General features: G+C 40.3%; 2 protein-coding genes across 2 annotated transcripts in view; one reads left to right on the top strand and one right to left on the bottom strand.

The window, feature by feature from the left end:
- The first annotated feature begins 956 nt into the window (after window positions 1–956).
- Window positions 957–24,726, top strand: part of Kif11 (kinesin family member 11) — a 44,964-nt gene continuing 21,194 nt past the window's right edge. Inside the window, exons 1-10 of the mRNA XM_048438923.3 lie at window positions 957–1,252; window positions 7,479–7,611; window positions 7,773–7,870; window positions 7,962–8,040; window positions 10,786–10,971; window positions 11,079–11,203; window positions 13,334–13,424; window positions 13,667–13,909; window positions 15,275–15,370; window positions 18,044–18,132. Of these exons, the coding sequence (XP_048294880.3) occupies window positions 1,176–1,252; window positions 7,479–7,611; window positions 7,773–7,870; window positions 7,962–8,040; window positions 10,786–10,971; window positions 11,079–11,203; window positions 13,334–13,424; window positions 13,667–13,909; window positions 15,275–15,370; window positions 18,044–18,132 (1,217 nt within the window). The 5' untranslated portion in view covers window positions 957–1,175. The remainder of the gene's footprint in view (window positions 1,253–7,478; window positions 7,612–7,772; window positions 7,871–7,961; window positions 8,041–10,785; window positions 10,972–11,078; window positions 11,204–13,333; window positions 13,425–13,666; window positions 13,910–15,274; window positions 15,371–18,043; window positions 18,133–24,726) is intronic.
- On the bottom strand, window positions 9,494–9,818 carry LOC125403519 (large ribosomal subunit protein eL37-like). Its single transcript, XM_048438924.3, has one exon. It carries the CDS (start codon window positions 9,810–9,812, stop codon window positions 9,519–9,521), a length of 294 nt encoding a protein of 97 aa, XP_048294881.3. The 5' UTR covers window positions 9,813–9,818; the 3' UTR covers window positions 9,494–9,518.

Raw genomic sequence — 24,726 nt, 5'->3', positions numbered from 1 at the left:
CTGGCTGGCTACAGCCAGTACAGTCTAACCGCTACTGGTAGCTGTAGAGTTGCAATGCGATTACCCATTAGGACATAGTTGCTTAAGGGACAGCTACGAAATTTAATGAAAAACAACAGAAGTCCTTGGTTTGATCCCCAGTCCAGTATAAATGGGTTTGGTGGTGAATGCCTATAATCAAAGTCAAAGTCATCCTCAGTTATACAGTGAGTTCGAGGTTGTCTTGAGCTACGTGAACTCCTATCTCAAAAAAAAAAAAAACCCACAACATCTGGGCGGTAGAGGCAGGCAGATCTCTGAGTTGGAGGTCAGCCTGGTCTACAGAGTGAGTTCCAGGATAGCCTGGACTACACAGGGAAACCCTGTCTCGAACAGATAGAGTTCCGGTATGTCCACTTTGTGGGACATTTGGAGATGCTAGTGAGTCTCTGGGATACGGTAGTTTATCCGTACACGGCTGACCGTGATTAACCGAGAGGCCCAGGGGTCCGAACTGTGGGAGCAGGTATTTGGAGGGTACGTGGGCACTTCTCCCCGCACCCGCGAGTTACGTAAGATCCCGTGAAACAGAAACGCAGCTCCGGGCACCCACTGCGACGGAGGAGCCGTCCTCACAGTTCCCCCGGCCCAGTCGCCGCCTCCATAAACCCCGCCGAGTCGTTAGTCAGCTCGCCTGAAAGCGAGAGGCCTCAGAGGGCGGGCAGGACCCGGTGAGCACGGCGGCATAGGCGTCCCAGGGCGCAGCAGCCGACCGGCCGCGGCTCTTCACCGCGTAACTACGACCACTCACCGCGTAACTAGGACCACGGCTCCCTTGCCCACACCGTCTCCCGCTCCCTTCGGCCACGCCCTAGCGTGCCGCGGTGACGACACGGCGTCCCATGATGCCCTGCGCGCCGTGCTTCGCCGCTACTGGCTGCGTAACTCGAGTCCTTTTTTCAAATTGAGGCGCCGAATCGTTGCTGGTTTCTGTGCCGAGGCCAGCTCGGGGGTTCTGGCTGTCCGCTTGTGGCCGGCCGGTGGCCACAGCCAGAGGCTTGCGTGCACCGCGGGGACGCCGAGCTGCGGGTCTCGGTCCTGCAGGCTACGGCAGCATCGGACGTGAGGAAGCGGACCCCCCAGTGTCCCACCCCGTCGGAGTCGCCGCCAGGGCGGCAGGTTTGGGCACGAGCGTCATGGCGTCTCAGCCGAGTTCTTCTTCGAAGAAGAAAGAGGAGAAGGGCAAGAACATCCAGGTGGTGGTGCGCTGCAGGTAGGGAGAGGCTGGTAGGAGTCTGGACGCGGAGGCTTCGCTCTTGGGCTCCCTTCCGCGCCGTCTGCGGGAGCTGCTTGTTTACATTTTCTGAAAAGATCTAAATTGCCCGTTTCTAGGTTCCCCGTGTTTTGTTCGATAAAATGGTACCAGATTGAGTTCTACATTAGGGTTTGTTTCTGAGGGGAAGAATGGTAGAGCGTTGGTATTGCTTCGAGTTAGGCTGCGTTCACATGATTGCGCTTCAGTGGAAAGCGCGTTCCCTTTTAAAAAACCAAAATGCATGCAGCTTGTCAGCTTGGGAATAAAGATTCGTGTCTACTTTGCAGATAGTTTGACGCTTGCTTGCTTTGGGCTTATTTGCACTTCGGGAAGAGTAATTGCTAGTTTTCTTTATTCTAGATGTATTAGCTTACTCATCTCTAGTTATCCAAGTAGACGTCACTGAAGTTAAGCTTTGAAAGCAAACCTGTAAAGTGGGTTAATGAAGTTCACAACCATTAGAGTACTTGTTTGTGGTGCAACATCTCTCCTTTTCTCTTTTCTTTTTTTCTTTTTCTTAGTTTTATGGGACAGGGTTTTTATGTGTAGCCCTGACTGCCCTGGAGCTCGCTCTTTAGAGCAGACTGACCTCGAACTTTCAGATCCGCCTACCTCTGCTTCCCGAGTGCTGGGATTGAAGGAGCGCTCCACCACCGCCCAGCCTTATTTCTCTTTGTATCTGTCTTTGTCCATAGACCAAAAGAGAATTGTGAATAGTGAGAGGATGTGGGGCTTCAACTCTTCGCCTGACTGACATTCAAATAATTTACTCGAATTTTTTAATTTTTTTGAGTTCTTGTGATGTTACCGTGGCCGGTCTGGAACTCCAGGGTATAAGCTAACCTTCTTTACAGTCTCAGCCTCTGGGGGCGAGGGGTAGGTGGGATTGCTGGCTCGTGGTTACAGGTACCCCACTACCCAATTTTAAAATGAACTCGTGGAGAACCGATGATACTTGTTGAAATGCGGTTTAAGTAGTGATTTCCCCCCAACATTTTAGTGCTTTTTCCTGTATATTGTGTGTGTATCTTACATCTGCTTTGGTTGCCCTTGCAACCTTTTTTTTGTCAGTCCAAAAGTATTCACCAAACTGAAATATTTTATAAAACTTTTAGGTGTTATATTGCTTACCAAGCTTTGGTGGCTAAGTGTAGATATCGAAAATGATAAGGTTTGGTTTTGTTTTGGTGTGTAGTTTTTGAGTATATGTTTTTTCCTTCCTATGGCAAGATTTCATGTAGTCCACACTAAAATCTTGAGCTCTTGGCATAGCGCAAGATGACCTTGCAGGCCTGATTCTTGTGCCTCTTTCTGCTAAGTACTGGGTGACAAGTGTGTGTCACTGTGCCTGTCATTTTGGTGGGGTTTGTTTGTTTATGTAACAGATCTAGCTGTCCTGGAACTCACTCTGTAGACGAGGCTGGCCTGAAACTCAGAGATCCACCCGCCTGCCTCTGCCTTCCGAGTGCTGGGGTTAAAGGAGTGTGCCACCACACCACCGTTAGTGTTCTTTGTAACTCACATATTTTGCAAGTGATGAAGGAAACAATAGTACACAGAAGAGGTAATACAATACTGATAGTAATAATAGGAATAACAAACTGCAAAATAACTGTTTAAAAAGTGAGTTTTGGGGGCTAGCGAGATTGCTCAGTTTAGGAGAACTTCTCATTCTTCCAGAGGACTGGAGGGCTGTGTCTGACCCCCACACCTGGTGGCTCACAACCACCTCTGATGCCAGCTTTCAGTTATCACTCAAACTGATGAATACAACTCCCATGTGTCCTTATCCTCCTACACTTCAAGCCTTGCTTTAAGAGATTTCTTTTATATTTTTTACCAGTGAAAAATGTTGACATTGTGTCTGTCATGTACAATAATTTTGGCATAGGTTTTTCTTTTTCCTTTCTGGTTAGCTTTTTCTCTATCAAGTAGTGTTTCTGGTGCAAATCTTGTCATTAAACATTATGAGACTTTCTCAGGCTGTTGAGTGTTAGATCTAGTTTGTCTTGTATCTATGTTTGGTGGCAAGGTCTCTCACTTCATAGCCTTCTGGCTAGTCTCAAATTCAGTCGACTGTCCAGGCTGAGTTTCAGCTCAAATAAGTCCTGCCTCAGCCTCCTGAGTTATGGAATTACATGTGTGAGCCACTATGCCTGTTTTTGATTCTGTTGCCTGTGTGTTTGGTGTCTTATTCAAGGAATCATTGTTAAAGCCAACATTGTCAGGCTTTAGCCTTCTCTGTTTCACAGTCTTAGGTGCAAGTCTTTTGTCCATTTTGAGGTTTTTTTTTTTTTTTTTTGTACATGGTGTTAGGGGAATATTTGACTTCGTTGTTTTATATGTGGATATTCAGTTTTCCTATCACCAGTTGTTAAAAAAACTGTTCTTTAACTACTGACTAGTTTTGGCACACTTGTCTAAAATCATTTGCCCACATATGAGTGGGCTTATTTGTGGGCATTCTGTTCTACTTATCTTTGTCTGTCTGTCTATGTCCGTCCCATATAGTTTTGATTGCTTATAGTTTTAAAATTAAGAAGTGTGAGTTTTGCTGTCCTGGAACTTGTTCTGTGGACCAGGCTGGCCTCAAACTCACAGAGATCTGCCTGCCTCTGCCTCCCGAGCACTGGGATTAAAGGCCTGCACCACCGCTCCACTTGAAACTACAGTTAATGCATCTGCTGTGCCTATCAGGACCCTGTAGTTTCTGTTGTCTCTCTGGAAAGCTTTCCTACCCCAATACCTACATGTCTAATCTCTTCACATTTAAATTCTGCTCACATGTCACCTCATCAGGAAGCATCTCATGATCACCCCAAAATACTACTCATCTATCGTCTTATCACTTCCTGTGCCCCCTTAGTTTGCTTAATTTTCTTTTATTTATAGCATACTAGTAGCTATTAATATATTTATTTGGTAATATCTCTTCTGACTTTGTTAAGTTTCCTGAGGAGGATTTGGTGATATGTTTTCGTTTAGTTTTTTCTTTTTTTCTTTTGAGATGGGGTTTGATGTGCCCAGTGGTGCAGCACAAATAATTAAAAACCCAGAGACAGATATTGGGGTTGAAGCTGAAGATCAGAAAAGCAAAACAGCCCAGCCACTAAACACGTCTTGCCTCTACCAATGCTGGACGACTGCAGACTGAGGCCTAAGCCTCTCTTTTTCCTGTCCTATATTCCCCTTAGTGCTGGGATTAAAGGTGTGTGACACCACTGCCTGGCCTCTAGTGCTTAGTTTTACCCTCTGATCTTCAGGCAAGCTTTATTTATTAAAACATGAATACAATATTATACAGTGACCTTGTTCTTAAACACCTTGTCTTTCTGCCTCCACTTCCTGAGTGCTGGGACCACTGGTGTGCACCACAGTGTCTCCTGTATGTGGTGCTGGGGATCAAATCTATGGCTCTGTGCATTTTAGGCAAGCAAGCAACTCCTATCAGCTGAGCAACAGCCACAGCACCCCTTTTTTTTTAAAAAGATTTTTATTTTTAAGTATGTGTAGATAGGTGCATGGGAGTTTGATGTCCCTGGAGTTAAGAGACTGTTGGGTCCTCTGGATCCAATATGAGTTCTTAATTGCTGAGCTAGCTCTCTAGCTCCCGATTTGTTTTCTGATTTTTGTTTTGTTCACTAGTTTATCCCTACTATCTATCATATAACAAGTATATGATGCTGAATATTTGTGGAATGACATCGGACTTTTAAATTTTTTTTAAAAATCTTTAGTGTCCCTCCCTTACCATTTTGGCTTGAAGGTTTTCTCTATCTGTATTGAGGCCCCAAATTGATTGACTTTGTTAAGATAATCAGCAAGATCCTTACAATTTTTAGTTAGAGAAATCTGGGCAGGAAAATAGTAAATTGTAAGACTTTTTTTTTTTTTTTTTTTTTGGTAGCGCTGACAGTCTCTAAAGAATATCTCGAGAGTTTTATAATTCTATCCCTATCTCCACCCCCACCCCCACAGCTGTCCTGTACTTTGCTATATAGACAGGCTGGCCTGTAATTCAGTAATTGACCGACTCCTCCTTCCTCTGCCTCCTGAGTGCTGGGATTAATGACTTGTGTCACCATGCCCTGCATGTGTTTTCATAATTTTTAGTAATGTGTGATCTGTATAAATTTCTTATTACTCCTTCCTGACAATTTGAATGACATGCATTCTATAGCTTAATTTCATATTCATGCAAGAAAGTAATGTAGAGATGCTGGGAATAGAAGGCTAATTGGAAAAGCTTTAGTTAACGAAAGCAAATTCATTATACTTGATAATTTTACTGCAGTATATGTTGGTTTTTAACTTAGTTTTTAGTGAATTCTTAGTAATGTATATTCCCGTTGGTACTGTGCATTGTGCAGACTTCAATGTAGTGACAAAATGACAGCACTACTCTTAGCCAGGAGGTAAATTTCCCAAGATCACAGATTGGTTCTTCTGACCTCCCAATAATATGCTAGTGAATTAGGTACAGGAAAAGTCGAGGTATGCATTATAAATGAACAACACCTTGGTTGTCTAGCAGTGAGGGAAGAGATTTTCTACTTAGACCTTTCTTATATACCCAGTGAAATAAATAACCCAAGTTGTTTCCTTTGGCTCAGTTAAGTATTAAGTGTATAAATGTTATGAATGTTATTCTGTGGATTGTGGTTTTTGACAGGGATTAAATGGAGCTAAACTGATAATGCTATAGCAAGAGTGTTGACTTACAAAGGTTACAGTCCCCAGAAATAAAATAGGTTGTTTTAATTTTCAGTTCACTTAGTTTTTTTTTATCATTCCTCTTGGGATGACTTTTATTAAGTAATATAGCTTGACATAGAGCCAAGCATATACTGGGTACTGGGATATAGTAAACAAAACAAATATCTAGTCTGAATTGTTAGACACTAACAGGGGATTATGAGAGATGACCTTTGAAAAGGAATGTGGTGGGAACATACAGCAGAAATTGAATGTGGCAGTGTTTATGGGGAGAAGAAGGCTATGAGAAGGAATCCCTGGGTTTCATTTTGAGACAGGTGCATGCCAGACATACTTCCAGTTGAGCTTCATCATAAGCTCAAGAAATAAAAACCATTTATTTCTTTGTTCATTTATTTTTGGTTGGAGGCATATGTAGAGGATGGAGGACAGCTTGTGGGAATAGGTTTCTTTCATTGTATGGGTTCTAGAGGTTGAGCTCAACTCTTCAGGCTTGGTGGCAAGCACCTCTACCCACTGAGCGATCTCACTCCAACCCAAACCCACCCTCCCCACCTTTAAAAGCGTATCTGTGTGTGCATGCATGCATGTGTAGGCCCGGAGCTGACATGGATATCTTGCTAGACGGCTCAAGATCTCTCATGGCAGCCAAAGCTTAAGATTCTGACTGTTCTCGCTAGCCAGCTTGCCCCAGAGATCTTTGGTCTTTGCCTCCAAGTGCTGGGATTACAGGAGCCTTACACATACTTGCCTTTTATATATATATATATATATATATATATATATATATATATATATATATAAAAATAGAAAGCAATTCAGATATCCCCCAGTGACAGATAACATTGGCATGGATGAAAGAGAAACAAAACAACCAACCAAATAATCAAAACAAGCTGGATGCAAGGTACAGGCAAGCATCTCAGTAAGCTCAGAGAACAAAACTGCAAAATAGAGATGTGTACAGATATTTAGAAGAGATCAAGTTATCGTTGTATCTTCTCATCAGATCTTCTCAACTAGGCTTTTCAGTGAGCTCTGGGGTCCAGCCTGCTCCTCACGCTTGGATTGCCAGTACTTTATTCACTGATCCCTTGAGCCGTTTGGAAATAATACTACTTTAAGTCTAGGTATTTCTTTAGAATGAAGACCACTAATCTCTTCTGCTGGTTTTTTGTTTTTTTTTTCTATTTGTTGTCCTCTCCCCCCACACACAGGTTTTTCAATATGTGATTTCTCTGTTTAGCTCTGGCTGCCCTAGAACTGACTTTGTAGACCAGGATGGCCTTGAGCTCAGAAGTCTGCCTATCTTTATACCTCCCAGTGCTGGGATTAGAGGCCTGAGCCACCACTGCCCAGCTACACATATTTTCTTGATTAATGTAGTTAAAGAAAGCTTTGTTTTTTAACTTGTTAACTAACATTAAAAGTTCCTAACATTGTGTATTTTTTTTTTATTTTTTTACAGACCGTTTAATTTGGCGGAGCGGAAAGCTAACGCCCACTCGGTAGTGGAATGTGATAATGTGCGGAAAGAAGTCAGTGTGCGAACTGCAGGGCTGACTGACAAGACCTCCAGGAAGACGTACACTTTTGATATGGTACTTACTTCTTCTGCCTTCTTGGCTTACTAACTAAAGTGATCCTGGGAAAATGGTGTACTTCTGAACTTTGTCTTCAAGCTTGTTGAGCGAGTTTCTGGTGGGCAAAATCATTACCATGAATGATGTGTTTTCAGTGCGTTTCTCTCTTTTTTAAATAGGTGTTTGGAGCATCTACGAAACAGATTGATGTTTACCGAAGTGTTGTCTGTCCAATTCTAGATGAAGTTATTATGGGCTATAACTGCACCATCTTTGCGTAAGCAAAACAACTAATTTTCAAGTTGATGAGAAAGTTTACATGTGTGTATTTGTTTTTGATTTAATACTTTTTTTTGAAATCTTGACAGATATGGACAGACTGGCACTGGAAAAACTTTTACAATGGAAGGTGAAAGATCACCTAATGAAGTATATACCTGGGAGGAGGTATTTATTTTTTATAATGTCCTTTTATGTTGAGTGTGGCAAAATTTTGGCCAACTACAACCTGGTTATGGATCTTTGAGATGCAGAAGATCACAGAAACATGTTAACCATGAACCTAAGTTCTCTATTATACTAAAGTACAATACATAGTACTTTAGTAAAATTACTGATATATCAGAAATATATGGTCTCAATAGGTGAGATAAGAACAACACATACAATATAGTTAAGTGATAAAAAAGAGGGGTCTAGTTGCCAGGTGGTGGTGGCACATGCCTTTCTTTGATCCTAGCACCCAGGAGGCAGATGCAGGAGCATCTCTTGCATTCCATCCTGGTCTCAGAGTGAGTTCCAGGAAAGCCAGAACTGTTACACAGAGAAACCCTGTCTCAGCCTTCCCCCTCAAAAAGGGAGGGGTGTGTGTGTGTCCTACTTATACTTCAGAATAACACACCAAGCGGTGGTAGCGCACACCTTTAATCTCAGCACTTGGGAGGCAGAGGCAGGTGGATCTCTGTGTGTTCAAGGCCAGCCTGGTCTACAGAATGACTTCCAGGACAGGCTCCAAAGCTACACAGAAACCGTGTCTTGGAAAAAAACAAAAGTAAACAAAACAAAAAGCAAAACAAACAAACAAACAAAAAACCCTCCAGAATAGCAGGAGCAGAATGTAGTCCTTCTCTCTACCACCCTGTTTTATCTGTAGGGAAATGGTTTAGTGTTTCAAGACCCGTAGTGGGTACCTAAATAGTGAATAGTGTGTATACTATGCCTTTTCTTACATGTGTACCTACGATATCTTCTAATTCATAAATTTGGCATAATAAAATTTTATCAATAATAACTAACACTGAAACATAAGAAATGTGCCAGGCGATGGTGGCACACACCTTTAATCCCAGCACTTGGGAGACAGAGGCAGGCGGATCTCTGAGTTCGAGACCTGCCTGGTCTACAAGAGCTAGTTCCAGGATACGCACCAAAGCTACAGAGAAACCTTATTTCGAAAAACCAAAAAAAAAAAAGAAATATAACAATATTCTGTAATATGTTATTCAAATATGGTTTCTGTCTCAGTTTTATTATACTATTCTTTATTGTGCTTTAGGCAATAGTTTAAAATTATTATTCTTATTATCATTACTACTATTATTACCATTATTTTGGCTTTTTGAGCCAAGGTCTTATAACTCAGACTGGCCTGGAACTCACTTTATATTACCTTTGGTTTGTAATAGTTGTTGTATCATAGTGCTGGGATTATATGAATAAGAATTACTCAAATATTTAACACTGTCCTATCAGAACAGTGGTTCTGATAACCAGTAGTGCTACGAAGTGGCAAACAAGCAGGAAGCATAGGTAGTATAGGCAAAGATGATTCATGCTCCTGGAAGGATGGTCATTATTTTATCATTGCTACTCAGTGGTTTTTTTTTTGGAAAGCAGAACATTTATTTTATGACAGATTGAAATCCTCAAGATGAACTGGATGCTGCAACAGCTGCCCTCTCGGGTTTAGGGGTTGTCCCTTCACAGAACCCATGTCTGAATCTTTGGTAGACAATTTTTAGGTGCCTCATCCACCCGGTCCCGGTAGTGTTTCGTCTCCTAGCCTTTGCAGTCCAGTTATACTTTCTCTTGCGCTTGGCAGGGTAGCCGCATTTGCCACAGGTAGCCTTCTGAAGGTGGTAGGCCTTAGAGCCACAGCGGTGGCACAACCTGTGCGTCTTGTTGCGACGCTTTCTGAAGGAATACGTTCCTTTCGTCATCTTGCTTCTGCCACTGAGGCAAAGAGACATGATGAGGTTAGTTAGGTATTTAGCTTGCATTGGCAAGTTAATCCCTCAGTAGTTATTCCTCAATATCAGTGGAGAGGAGCTGATTCCAGTACACACACCTAAGTCTGAGAATGCTCAGAAGTCTTTATTAGATGGTACAGTATTTGTACATAGCTTAAATCATCTGTAGGTTCTTACAATACTTAATATAATGCAAGTACTATGTAAATAATTGTTGTACTGTGTTTTGGGAGGTGGATATTTGTTTTGAGACAGGATCTTATATAGCCCAGGCTGACCGTAAAATTGCTGTGTAGCTGAGGCAGGCCTTGAACTCATCCTCTTCTCTGTGTCCAAGAGCTGCGGTTCTTGGTGTGCATCACCACGCTTAGTTTATATTGCATGTTTTAGGCATGGTGATAAAGGGAGATGTCTGTACATGTTCAGTACAGACAAAATTTTCTTCAAGTAGTTTGTTGTGATTGTTAGAATGCAGAACAAGTGGATCAGAAGGGTTAATTGGCTGATAGTGAAATAAAATATAAACAAGGTGTGGTGACTTGTGCCTGGAATATAGTCCTCGGGAGGCTGGATTAGGAGAATTGCAGATGCAGAGTCAGTCTAGGCTATATAGGAATATAATAAAATAAACTAGGCTTGAGTATGATGGTGTGCAGCCATAACTCCGGATACCCTGGAGGCCGAGGCAGAAGTATCTCAAGTGTGGGGCCAACCTGAGCAATGTAAGGGAGACTCCTGCCTCTGAAAGAAAAACAGGGATAGGGTATAGCTCATTGGTAGAATGCTTGCCTAGTATGTGTAAGACCTAGGGATCAATCCTCAGTATTGCAAATACAGTAATAAACTCTGAAGGAGGGCTTTGTCATGTTTTAGTTGTTGTAGCAAATGGCATTTTGAGTTCAATTTTTTTTAGTTTATTTTAATCTTATTAATATAATTTCAGGATCCTTTGGCTGGTATAATTCCACGCACTCTTCATCAAATTTTTGAGAAACTTACTGATAATGGCACTGAATTTTCAGTCAAAGTGTCCCTTTTAGAAATCTACAACGAAGAACTTTTTGATCTTCTTAGTTCGTCTACTGATGTTTCTGAGAGGCTGCAGATGTTTGATGATCCCCGGAACAAGGTATCTCAGTTTGAGATAAAGTTTCTGAATTTTATTATCTGAGTCTTTGAAAAGTCAATATACTTTTTCTTTACAAAGTAATAGATATTCTTTTGATATTTGATCAGAGAGGAGTGATAATCAAAGGTTTAGAGGAAATCACAGTACACAACAAAGATGAAGTTTACCAAATTTTGGAGAAGGGGGCAGCAAAACGGACAACTGCAGCAACCCTGATGAATGCTTACTCCAGGTAAGGGAGCCGTTTCCTTTGCTCCATTCTCCTTTAGGAGAAATCTGGAGGTGTCAAGTCAGAACTCATTATGGAATTGCGTCGTATTGCAGATTTGGTGCTGTAAGGGGAGTTCTTGGTACTCAACATCCATCAGGGTCAAAAAGGGCGGCAATTTTGGAAAATTATTGAAAGGAAACAGAGATAGATTATTGCAGAAGTAGTAAAGTTTAGAAACAATTCTTTTTCAAATGATGGTCTGCTGGCTGTGGTGTGGTGGTTCATGTCTGTAATTCCAGCATTTGAGAGGCTGAGGAAAGAGGCTCAGGAGCTGGAGTTCAAAAGGACTTATATAACTAGGCTAGCCAGCGTACATACTGAGACCTTGCTTCCAAACAAAAGAACCTTAAAGCATAAACAATCTTATCTCTAACCCTTCTGTTGACTCAAAAACTGAACCAAAGATGGGCCTGGTGGGGCTTGCCTTGATCCCAGTACAGAGGCCTTGGAGGCTGGTAGGATTCTTGGAATTCGAGGCTCCCAAAGTCACATAGTGAGACTTTATCTCAAAACCAACCAAAGAACCAACAAAACAAATAATTTAAATGAAACCATATCTGCTGGGAACCCCTATTAAATTTTAGGATGAAATGCACAAAGGCTAAGCTACCTTTTTAAAGTGGCCTCTAAGTCACTGTTATATAACTTGTACTGGAAAAAAAAATCCTATAATCTCAATAAAAGGAAAATCACATGTTAATTTTCATTCTTTTGTGGTTTTTTGGGGGGATGTACTGGGAATTAAATTCAGGACACATATTAGTCAAACACTTGATCACTTGATTGATAGAAATTGAGAGTAAATCTTTGTTTTAAAATGATTTTCTTGGGCTGGAGAGATGACACAGAGGTTCAGAGCCTTGGCTCCTCTCCCAGAGGTCATGAGTTCAATTCCCAGTAACCTCATGGTGGCTCACAACCATCTATAATAAGATCTGGTGTCCTCTCCTTCTGAGTACATGAAGAATACTGTATACATAATTAATAGATAAATAAATAAATCTAAAAAATTGATTTTACTTTGGTATAGACACACAGTCACTAACTCTGGCATTCATGAAAAGGGAGGAATAAATTTCTCTAAATACTGTTTATCACCATTCCTGGTTATACATTTTTTTCTTTTATATTAAATAAAGATCACTTTTTTTGTTTTTGTTTTGTTTTGTTTTTCGAGACAGGGTTTCTCTGTAGCTTTGGAATCTGTCCTGGAACTAGCTCTTATAGACCAGGCTGGCCTCGAACTCACAGAGATCCACCTGCCTCTGCCTCCAGTGCTGGAATTAAAGGTGTGCGCCACCACCACCCAGCTAAATAAAGATCACTTTTTATGAACAAAAAATTAACTCAGTTTTCCTAAGACAATTGATATTTGTTCTTAATTGCATTAATTCCACAATCTTAGACTAGAAACTGGTGGTGCTGCTGACAAGATGGCTCAGTAGGTTAAGATGTTTGTCATGCAAGCCTAGATATCTGGGCTTGATTCCTGGAACCCACCCACCTAAAAGGTAGAAGGAAAGAACCAACTCTGTGTGGCATGTGCCCTACCCGTTTTTGTATTTACGTCCAAATGTATGCATAATAAATAAAATGTTTTAAAATATAAATCAGTGGGTAATAATGGAAAAACATAAGGTAGATAGAATTTAAATGTAGTTTGACTTTTCCTTGCACCTTTTCCTTTTCTATAATTTAAATAACTTATAAGAATTTTTAAAAATATAAAGAAGAAAATTAAAAGTTACTATATTCTCCACAGCTGATCACATTAATAAATGCAGCGATGTTCTGGATGGGAGCTATCTGCTCTGAGACACTCCTCTTTTTCAGAAGTGCCTGTAAATTCTTTTGTGTGTCGGTCGCTGGAGATGGAACCCAGGAACTGGTGTGTTCTAGATGTAGGCTTTGCTTTGATAACTTCCTGTTATGGTCAGTATTGTAGGTAGCAGGTAGAAATTTTGTCATTCCAGGTTTTATTGTTGTCTTCCTTTGTGTGTTTAGATCTTCCTTGCCAGATTTTCAGTGTTTTGTAGAAAACAAGTAATGTTTTACATTGTAACGATTGAACAACCTGATCTTGTTTTCTAGTCGTTCCCATTCAGTTTTTTCTGTTACAATACATATGAAGGAAACTACAATTGATGGGGAAGAGCTTGTTAAAATTGGAAAGTTGAATTTGGTAAGCATCCTGCTTTAATGCCACTGTGTTATTCTTGATTACTTCCTAGAGATGCTTGGGATTTCATTTACATACAGTATTTCTATAGTTAACTTTATTAATTACTTTGGAGTAGAACAAGAAACTTGTGGAAAGTTTATTTTGCTAGCCACTTAGTACATTATATATAATAAAAGATATAAAAGAATACAAGTCTTTGAATCCAAATACAGTAAATTGACATTTTCTTTTTTAAATTAAAGGTTGATCTTGCAGGAAGTGAAAATATTGGGCGTTCTGGAGCTGTTGACAAGAGGGCTCGGGAAGCTGGGAATATCAACCAGTCCCTGTTGACTTTGGGAAGAGTTATTACTGCTCTGGTGGAAAGAACACCTCATATTCCTTATCGAGAATCTAAATTAACTAGAATCCTGCAAGATTCTCTTGGGGGGCGTACAAGAACATCTATAATTGCAACCATTTCCCCTGCGTCTCTCAATCTTGAGGTAAGCCCTTTGAGAGAAAGCTACAGATGTGGGAACTGTAAGCCTTTCTTAACTGTTGTATTTTCTTTAAAGTTCATTTTACTTGCTACATTTTATACTGTAATATACAGGAATCTGGACATTGTATATGAACATATGCTTGAGGATGCTACTACAATAAAAAGCTAGTGATGACTTCCAAAGTGGTTTCCTTTCTCTCTCTCTCTCTCTCTCTCTCTCTCTCTCTCTCTCTCTCTCTCTCGGCTAGTTTTCTTTTGAGTTAAAATTTCCTGTGTCTTTCAGATTGGCCAAGACTTGTGTTCTCCTTGCCTCAATTTCCAGAGTGCTGTGACAATAGGCATGTGCTGTATCAAACTGGCATCATAATTTCTTTTTTTTAAAAAAACAGTTTTTTTGTTTCTGTTTTTGTTTTTCAAGACAGGGTTTCTCTGTGGAGCCCTGGCTGTCCTGGTACACTCTGTAGATCAGGCTGCCTCTGCCTTCTGAATACGGGGATAAAAGGCATGTGCCACCATCACCCAGCTAAAATAATTTTTATATTTATTTTGTTGTGTATGTGTGTGTGTGTATACAGATTGGGATCAGAAAATAACTTGTGGTTGTCACTTCTACCATATGGGCTCCAGGGATCAAGTTTAGGTCATTTGACTTGGTAGCAAGTGCCTTTGCTCATCTTGCTAACCCTTCATATATTTTTAAAAAAAAATTCCTGGGGCTGGAAAAATGGCTCAATGATTAAGACCTTCCAGTGGGCCCTTGTTGGATTTCCAGCACCAACATGGTGACCCACAACCATTTGTAACTCTAGTTGTAACTGATGCCCTCTTCTGTGCCTTAGGCACTAGACTCACACAGAGTGCACAATCCTACATGCAGGAAAACACCCATACACATAAAAAACAAGAAGAAGATTGCTGAAGGTCAATAGTGGTGTGTGCTGTGTAGGGGTTCATTGAGAACTCAGACCAAGTCACATCTTTTTTGGGGGCACTGACTTATACTTAGCACACTATTTTCATTACGATTTATTATTGTGCTATGTTGAAATTGTGCTACAGATCAACACTTCATTCTTTTTATGGGTGTGTAATATTTAATTATATGGATATAGGTGTTGTGTGACAGTGTTCCTAGAATCTCATGGACAAATGTCCACTCACCTCTGATTGATTGCATGCCAGACCAAAAGCAAAGACATCGCCAGGGCTCACCTTGGTGAGCTAATGGGTTTTATTGGGGTTACTTATAAAAACAGAAGTGACTCAAAGACAGCTGCATCACCAAAAGCGTTCTCCTCCCCCATAACAGAAGCATCTTATCTTCATCCTCATGCCTTCAGTAATTAACCTTTTCTTTTCATGACAGGAAACTCTGAGTACGTTGGAATATGCTCACAGAGCAAAGAACATAATGAATAAGCCTGAGGTTAATCAGAAACTCACCAAAAAAGCTCTTATTAAGGTAATTGAGAATTTGTATGGAATAATGTAATCATGTTTGGCATGTCTGAAATACATGATTTGCAACAGATATAGTGGTTTTTTTTTTGTTTTTTTTTTTTTTTTTTTTTTTTTTTTGAGACCCGGTTTCTCTGTGTAACCCTGGCTGTCCTGGAACTCACTCTGTAGACCAGGTTGGCCTCTAACTCACAGAGACTGCCTGCCTCTGCCTCCCATGTGCTTGGGATTAAAGTCGTCCCAGCAGGCCTGACTAAGAATAGCAACAGTTCACTTTTAATCAGGATTTGTTAAATTTCTTGTTGTAGACATTTGTTAATGAGTGATAGTCTCACTGATCAAGCAAAAGTGTTCTGCCTACAGTGGTTCTGGAGACCTGCTGCACTAAACTGCTCCACCAGCCCCATGTGGTAGGCCTTTTATATAGTGATTTAAAGTAAAGTAAATGCCTGCTGTTGCAGTGTTCTAACACTGATATGTTGACATTGCCAGTTTTATAACACAGTTGACACTCTTGACATTTGTGTTAACAAGTTGAAATTTTGTTTACATCTTTGAGGCGAAATTTACTTACCATAGCATATACTTCTTGTCAGCATGTATTTAAATGATTTTTAATACATTAAGATAGTTGCCCAACATCTATTACAATCCACTTTAAGGAAAAAATTAACATTGTAGTTTCCCATCTTTATAATCAAGTAGCTATTGAAAAACTTTCTCTGTGTCTATCTGCCTCTGTTTTGTTCTTGAGCAGAATCTTAAGTTTGTAGCCCAGGCTCTTTAGTTCTGGGATTGCAGGCATGAACCACCATCAATACACTTTCTAGAGATAGTTTTGATTTTCCTATACATTTCCTAGAAGAAGAATCATATACTATTTGGCCTTTACTTCTATCTTTTACTTGGTGTAACATTTGAGATTTTATTTATGCTGTTGTTATGTGTGCCAATAGTTTATTTCTTTATGTTGCTGAGTAACATTCTATTGTATGGATGATACTATACTTTGTTTAAACATACACCAGCCAGTAAATTATTTCCCCAAATCCCATAAGATGCTCATAGAATTCCCTCCTTTCTTCTTTTTTTTTAGATTTATTTATTTATTAAACATACAATCTTCTGTCAGAAGAGGGCACCAGATAGCATTATAGATGGTTGTGAGCCACCATGTGATTGCTGGGAATTGAACTCAGAACCTCTGGAAGAGCAGCCAATGCTCTTAACCTCTGAGCCATCTCTCCAGCTCCCCCCCCCCTTCTTCTTAGCATTAATTCCTGTACTCACTACTTTTTTTTTTGTAGAATTCTGTAGCTTCAAAAGTTTTATTGAAGGGAATTGTATACAGTGCATAAACTTTTGAAGTTGTCTTTTTAAATTTTGTATTCTCTGAGGTCTCACACAAGTTGTCGTGTATCTATCTCAATAGGTCTTTTTAGTACTGAGTGGGTTGTTTTTTTCCTTTTTTCTTTTTCTTTTTCTTTTCTTTTTTTTTTTTTTTTTTTTTCGAGACAGGGTTTCTCTGTAGCTTTTGGAGCCTGTCCTAGAACTAGCTCTGTAGACCATGCTGGCCTCAAACTCAAAAAGATCCGCCTGCCTCTGCCTCCGAGTGCTGGGATTAAAGGCGTGCGCCACCACCACCCGGCTAGTGCTGAGTGTTTCATGGTGGCTGAGCTATTTGTATAATTTGTGTGATCATCTTGAATGATATGTTGAATAACTTCAATTTTTTATTTCAAAGAAACTTGCTATTTATATTAATTCATAGGCATTTATGTAAACATATGTCTTATTTGCTGTTCTAATTGCAGTGAGGAGATACCATGACCAAGGCAACCTACAAAATAAAGCATTTGATTTTGATTGAGAATTTGCCGACAGTGTTAAAGGGTTTAGTCCATGATCATCATGGTGGGGAGCATGATAGTAGGCTGGTATGGCATGGTACAGAAGTGACAGCTAGCTAAGAGCTCATATCTGATCTGAAAGATGGAGACCAAGAGAGAAAAACTGAGCCTGGTATGGGCTTTTGAAACTTCAAAGCCCACCCACTGACATACTTCCTCCAACAAGGCTCTGACTCCTTCCTAACAATCCAACTGGGAACCAAACATTCAAATACATGAGCCTATGGGAGCCATTCTCACCCAAACCGCCACAGCACATTTTCACTTAAATGGAGGAGCAAAGCCAGTATGGCCTTTGCTTTGGATTCCTGCCCTGACTTCCCTCAGTGGCTGAATATGACCTGAGGATTGTGTGAAGTAAATAAATACTTCCCTCCCCAGATTTCTTTTGGTCACAGTATTTTATCACAGTAGAGATCAAAGTTGGATAGGAAGTTTAGAATGAACACATTTAAAGACTCATTAAGGCTATTGAAAGAATATTTCTAGACAAATTAGCATGGATTTAAAATATAGTTATAGCTGGAGGTAGGGTCTACACATATGATCTCAGCATTTCAAAGGGTGAGACTGAAGCTTGCCATGAGTTCCAGGCCAGCCTGAATTTTGGAGTGAACTCCTATTTTTTAAAAAGTATGATTATAACTTTTTATGTTTGAAAAACATAAAGGGCTATCATTTATTTCCTGCGTGTTCTCTCCACACTGAATGATAGAACAAGAAAAAAAAACTAACTTGGTGTCTGTATATAACATGCTCTTGTGTAGGAGTATACAGAAGAGATAGAGCGTTTGAAGAGAGATCTTGCTGCAGTCCGTGAGAAAAATGGAGTGTACATCTCTGAAGAAAGTTTTAGGTAAGCCTTTGGCTGTGCAGTTGATAAGTTGTTTTTTTTTAAAAGTTTACTTATTTTAAGGATATGCGTGGGTTTGCCTCAATGTATATTTGTGTACACTATTTAGGATGAGCTGTATGGGCCAGAAGAGGGTACCAGATCTCCTGGAGATGGATTTATAAACAGCTGTGAGCCGCCATGTGGTCCTGGGAACTGAATTCAGTTTCCCAGATGAGCAGACAGAGCTCTTAACTGCTGAGCCATCTCCCCAGTCCCTTCATTTTGTTTTTAGAGATGGTTTCACTGTGTGTGTGTGTGTGTGTGTGTGTGTGTGTGTGTGTGTGTGTGTGTATGCATGCATTATATGTATGTGTGTGTGTATATATATGCGTGTTTATACATACACATATTCATATATATACATATATATGTATATGTGGATATATGTACACACACACACACACACACACACATACATACACATGTATATATATCCCCAGGCTGGCCTGGAACTCTCTTAATCCTGCTTTAGCCTCACAGTTACTGGAATTACAGAGGTGTCCTAATATACTCATCTCTAAAAGCCATACTTTCAGATAACAGATAGTTTGATGTAAAACTACCTACACTTATAAGTGTGTAGCACTAAGGAAATGTTGTCTACTTCCAATAAGTGCTTCTTTTGGTTTGGCGTTCAAAAGTAGTTACTTGCTCAGCAAGGTGGTTTTTTGTAAGGGAACTTGCTGCAGAGTCTGATGACTTCAGTTTGATGCCTGCTACTCACATGGTAGAAGGAAAGAGCCCACTTCCACAAGTTGACCTTTGACTTCTACATGTATGACATCATATTGCATGCACACGCATGCGCACGCATGCACATACACACACACACACACAAACAAATTAAAAAAAATAGAGTTTTCTTTTTCTTCCTATAATGTGGCATGCTCCAAGAAGCAGAGATGGAAGGATTGAGAGTTTGATGCCGGTCAGGACCACATAGCAAGACTGGTCTTAAAAGTAAAGCTGTGATCGATGAGATGTGTCATCAGATAAAGGTGCTACCAAGCCTGAGGACCCGAATCCTCAAACCCACATGGCAGAAGGAGGGAACCAGTCAGGCCTCCAGAAGTTGTCCCCTGATCTCCATACCTCCATATGTGTGCTGTGGTAGCACATACCACCTCCCTCACCAAATAAATGTTTAAACACACACACACACACACACAATTGTTATCAAGCACTTTTTAGAAAGCTTTTAAGCTTTTTATTGTAAAATAATCATTGGTTTATGTGAAAAGCTCTCAGAGTACAGAGTTGCCCCATGCATAATGATCATTTATTTAGGCAGGGTCTCATGTAGTCTAGATTGGTCTCAAGTTCATTGTGTAGTCAAGGATGACCTTTAACTTCTGATCTCCCTACCTCTACCTCTAAATTGCTGGGATAAAAGCATGTTCCATCATGCTTAGTTTTACGGAGTCCTAGGAATCAAATTCAGGGTTTTGGATGTGGAACAAGTACTTCACCATTTGAGTCACATCATCAGCCCTTTCATTATTTTTGTTTTTTTATGACAGGGTTTTGCTGTGTGGTCCTAGCTGACCTTAAACTCACTATGCAGGTCAGGCTAACTATGGAGATATATATATGGGGATATACATACATACATACATACATACACACATACACACATGTGTGTGTGCATATATATCAATCCTACTTCAGCTTCTGAGTACTAAAATTACAGTGTGGCTCATAAACACCTGGCACCCCATATATGATTTACCCAGTTCCCACCAATATTCCTTTATATAACCATGATTCAATAGTAAACATAGGAGATTGACACTGATGTCTTGTGTATATATGGTTCTATTCCATTGTGATACATGTATACATTTGTGTAACCATCACTGCAGAGAAGATACACTTCTTTGAAGTCATATTTATCTTTTCTTCACCCTATGATCCCTGTCATAGTTCTAGACCCAGTCATTTCTCAGATTTCCTAACACTCCAGAAATCAGTGTAACCCATTAAAAAACGGGTCTGGAAGGCTTATGAGTTTTGTGTTTAAAAGCATTGCTTCAGCCAGGTGGGATATCTCATGCCTTTAATACAGCCAGTCTATCTTTAAGAAGAAGAATCATTCATCATACTTTATTTTACCTTTTTTTTAAAATGTTTTTTTTTCTTTTCTTCTTTTTTTTTTATTTTTTAAAAAATTTTTTTATTTTTTTTTTGTGGCTGGAGAGACAGCCGTGGGTGCTGGGAACCGAACTCTTATATTTTTGGTTGTGAGCCTAGCCTTTAACGGCTGAGCCATCTCTCCAGCCCTTAAATGGTTTTTTTTTTTTTTTTTTTTGAGACAGTTTTCTCTGTAGCAGTCCTAACTGTCCTAGAACTTGCCCTGTAGACCAGGTTGGCCTTAAACTCAGAGATCTGCCTGCTTCTGCCTCATGAGTGCTGAGATTAAAGATGTGTACCACCACTGCCTGACTATTTTACCTTTTTATACTTTGATTTTATGTTCAAATATTTTTGTTGAATTTTATTTCTGTTGTCCCATTTTTAGATTGTAAGAGCTCTACCACATCTTTGCTGACCTTTAGAAAATATGGTGTCCTATTCTAGTGTAGGTAGATTGTACTCCTCAGAAAATTGTTAATATTTTTGAAGTTTACTCTTCAGGATGTGTGTGTGTGTGAGAGTGTGTGTGTGTGTGTGTGTGTGTGAGTGTGTGTCTGTCTGTCTGTCTGTCTGTGTTTTCAAGAGAGGGTTTCTTGGTGTAGTTCTGGCTATTCTGGCTTCAAACTCACAGAGATCCATGTGCCTCTGCCTCCTGACTGCTGGGATTAAGGTGTGGGTTATCCCTGCCCGGCATTTCAGGATCTGTTTTCCTTTTTGTTATTTGTGTTTGTTTCCTCAACTGTCTAGTGGGTTTTAGCTGGCATTAAAATATGAATTAGTTTTGTGGGGGGAGAGGCTTATAGTCTTGTAAGTTGACTGGAGTGTAAAAAAGTGATTCCTGGAATCACATCTGGGCTTCCATCACAGATTTTTCTTGGTTGAATTTTTTGTAGGGCAAACCCATTGAATCTTTCTGAAAACACTCCCCCAGTTCTCCAGTTAGAGAATACTCTAGCCACTGTTAACAATTAGCATGGGCTTACAGGAGTTCACCGTTCACTGGGCTTTTCATTCAGATGCCTGGCTCTTTATTGTGAGTAGTGAGAGGGGAGCTGAAGTGGAGGCTCCTGGCTCTCAGCAAGGAGGTTCATTGCCCCCTAGAGGATATTCAGTAATATCCAGGCCTTATTTGTTTTAAGTCAAAGACTTTATTGGATGAGTGTTACACAGCATTCTTTAACATTGACCTTGAGCAGATGGAAGGTGAGAAACAGGGTGCCATTCAAGTCTATGAACTCCAGCAGGCCTGTGAAGATGTCAAGTGTAGATAAAAGGTGGTATGAAGCAGAGCTCAAAAATTGAAGTTGCAACATAGTAGCTTTTTTATAGTGAAAATCTAGTTTGTAATAAAATGCCTTTGAGAAATTTGTCATGAGGAAAAAACCTGAGTATTAAAACCTGACCTTTCCCAATGCATTTTTGCCTTTTTAGTATTATTTTGGTTAATTCCATCACTCTGCAAATAAAAATTCCTAAAATTTGAAAGTCTGCCTCATACAATCCGTGCACAATTCCACGTGGCAGGGAAACACCTAGTTCCTGGTGAGCCTGAAAGGTTTGGGTGGTCTGAGTACAAGACTGTGATTCAGGGCTTCTCCCCAGCTGCTCCCTGCTGTAACAGTTCCTGGCTGTTTGATATGTGGACGTTCCCAGAGAAATCACTCTAACATACGGCCAGGCTTTCTAGCACCTGCATTGTATTAGGATCTGAATTAAGCTCACCCACTTCAAGTGCTGCTCGCCTCCCCCCCGTTGAATTTTCTTCTTGAATTATAAATCAAATCATAGTCAGGTTTATTAAATGTTCTAAAAATCGTACCCAGAGCCTTTTGTTACTCCTGAGCATGGGGTTCTGGGTAATCTCACCCACACAGAAAGATCATGGAAAGTTTGAGCTGTTAAAGCCGCGTGCTCACTCATCCACTGTATTCTTCAGGTGAATTCTGTGGGTTGATTTCTTTTTTTGCATTTATTTCTTTTCCTTTAGTAAGTAACCAATATGATGTTATCTTTCTGGTTTGAAAAATAAATTAGTATTGCTGTTAAAATTAAGTTTTATTATAATTAAAGCACTGACAAATACAACATTTTTAAAATGTAGTATTACCAGATTGATTATGATTTTTCTCATGTTTTCTCCATTCATTAAAACAGAAACATTAGCTGTGCAATGGTGGCTCACACCTTTAATCCCAGCACTTGGGAGGCAGAGGCAGGCGGATCTCTGTGAGTTTGAGGCCAGCTTGGTCTATAGAGCTAGTTCCAGGATAGGCTCTAAAGCTACAGAGAAACCCTGTCTTGAACCCCACCCCCCAAAAAACAAAAGTCCCCAGAAACATTGTTTTCATAGTATGTATTTAACAAAGATTACAAAAAAAAAATGTGGTCTCTATTTAAGAATTCATGTTCCCTGCACCAAAAGTTTAGGCTATTTTCATGGATCTGGTTCTGTCACTTGTTCCCCAGGACCAAAGCCAACTTGACAGCTGTGATAATTTCTTGCACTTAGAAGTAGAGCCTCTAGCCGGGCAGTGGTGGTGCATGTCTTCAATCGCAGCTCTTGAGAGGCAGGCGCAGGCAGATCTCTGTGAGTTTGAGGCCATCCTAGTCTATAGAGCTGGTTCTAGGACAGTCAGGGCTACACAGAGAAACCCTGTCTCAAAAAACAAAACAACAAATGAAAACAATCAAGTAGGGGCTTCTTTTGGTGTAAAGTGGTCCAGATGAGAGCTGTCACCATCATCTTTTCTGGACAGCACTCCTCAGTAAGGAGTGAGGGGAGAGGTGGTAATAAGTCTGTCCAGCTTAGAATTAAGATCTAGCTTTTGAGAGTGTGCATTTTCATCTCAGTGTCAACACTAGCTTATCTACTTGGATCAAAAATATGAAGAGAAGTATATAGTTATAAAATGCATAAAATGTTCTGTGCTAGTGGGAAATAAATGCATCTTAATATGTTCTAGTAAGCAAATATGTATTTAAGGTAGTGCAGTCAGTCCTGTTTTTATTTAACAACAACAACAAAACCATCCCATTACTTTGCTTCTGGAATTGGGTGAGGCACTTATCCATCCTTCAGCAGGATACCAGGTCATCTTCCTGCTGTCTCTGTTGGCACCTGAAGGAAACATGCTGTGATTGCTGTTTCATAGCAGCACCGGCTAAGCTCACCTTTGCCCAGATCAGAGCTGATTAACAAAATGTTGGAGAGAGCACAAAGGTTAAGTATGCAAAACAGTTCTACATTTCTGCACCACCCTAGACCTCATTCAGCCTATTTGATGGTCTCATTGGTATGGGTGGAGCATGCTACTGGCATCTAGTAGATAGGAATCAGGAAACATGTGCAGGGTAGCCCACAGCAAAAAATTATTTTGTACAAAGCACCTGTGCTGCTCAAACTGAGAAATTCTACCCTAGTGAATCTCACAGGACCCAGGACTAGGTGTGTTAACAGTATGCCTAGCACTAGTATAATTGTGTGTGTGGCATCCCTGTAGATAAAGAGGATTGATACTGTTCCATGTACATGCTTTGATTCAGTCTTCTAGGTGGTTTTCGACATTTATCTTACCCATTTCTTGTGATGTTTCATGTCTTCAAGTATTAATGACTTACAACATGGGGGGGCATCTTTATATTATGTATCACTGATTCATTGATTGGAGTCACTTGTATTCCCCACCCCCAGTCTCCACTTTGTGTTACCTTCCTTCTCTGTCAGGTTTTTTCTTTTTAAATTTTGTTTTGTTTTGTTCTTTAGAGACAGGCTTTCTCTGTATAACACTGGCTGTTTTGGATGTCACTCGGTAGACCAGGCTGACTTCAAACTCAGAGATCCGCCTACCTCTGCCTCCCAAGGCATGCTTCACTACTGTTATTTTATAGTGCTAAGGACCAAATCCAGAGTCTTTCTTGTGCTTGCTGACAAGCACCCTGTTACTGAGCTACTCCCCAGCTCCTTTGCACCTCTAATTGGGTTTGCACACCAAAACTTTCTTTCATAGATAAAGGTCCTCAGTTTCAGGGTAGAGGTCAAATGAGAAGCGTTACATTTATATAACAGTGAGGGGCTGGAGGGGTAGTTTAGTTGTTGAGATCCCTGGCTCTTCAGAGGATCCAGATTTAATTTTCATCACTGGCGTGGTGACTGACAACCGACTAATTCCAGTTGCAGGGGGATCTGATGCCCTTTTCTGGTCCCTATGGACACCAGGCATGTAAGTGGTATGCAGACATACATGCAGGCATAACACTCATCCATAAACTAAGAAGGAAGCATTTGTTGTGTTTTACACTTATTATTTATTTACCATATATCACCACTTAAGTCACACGTGGGAGTAAGGAGTATGGAGTTGATTTTATGTAGCTGTCATAATTTTGTTATAATATGTTGTATTTTGTTATATAATTAGATGA

This window comes from Myodes glareolus, chromosome 7 (assembly GCF_982192425.1).
Source record: "Myodes glareolus chromosome 7, mMyoGla1.1, whole genome shotgun sequence".
NCBI lineage: Eukaryota > Metazoa > Chordata > Mammalia > Rodentia > Cricetidae > Myodes > Myodes glareolus.
The sequence above is the reverse complement of the archived record's forward strand: the minus strand, read 5'-3'. Positions and strand labels throughout refer to the sequence as shown.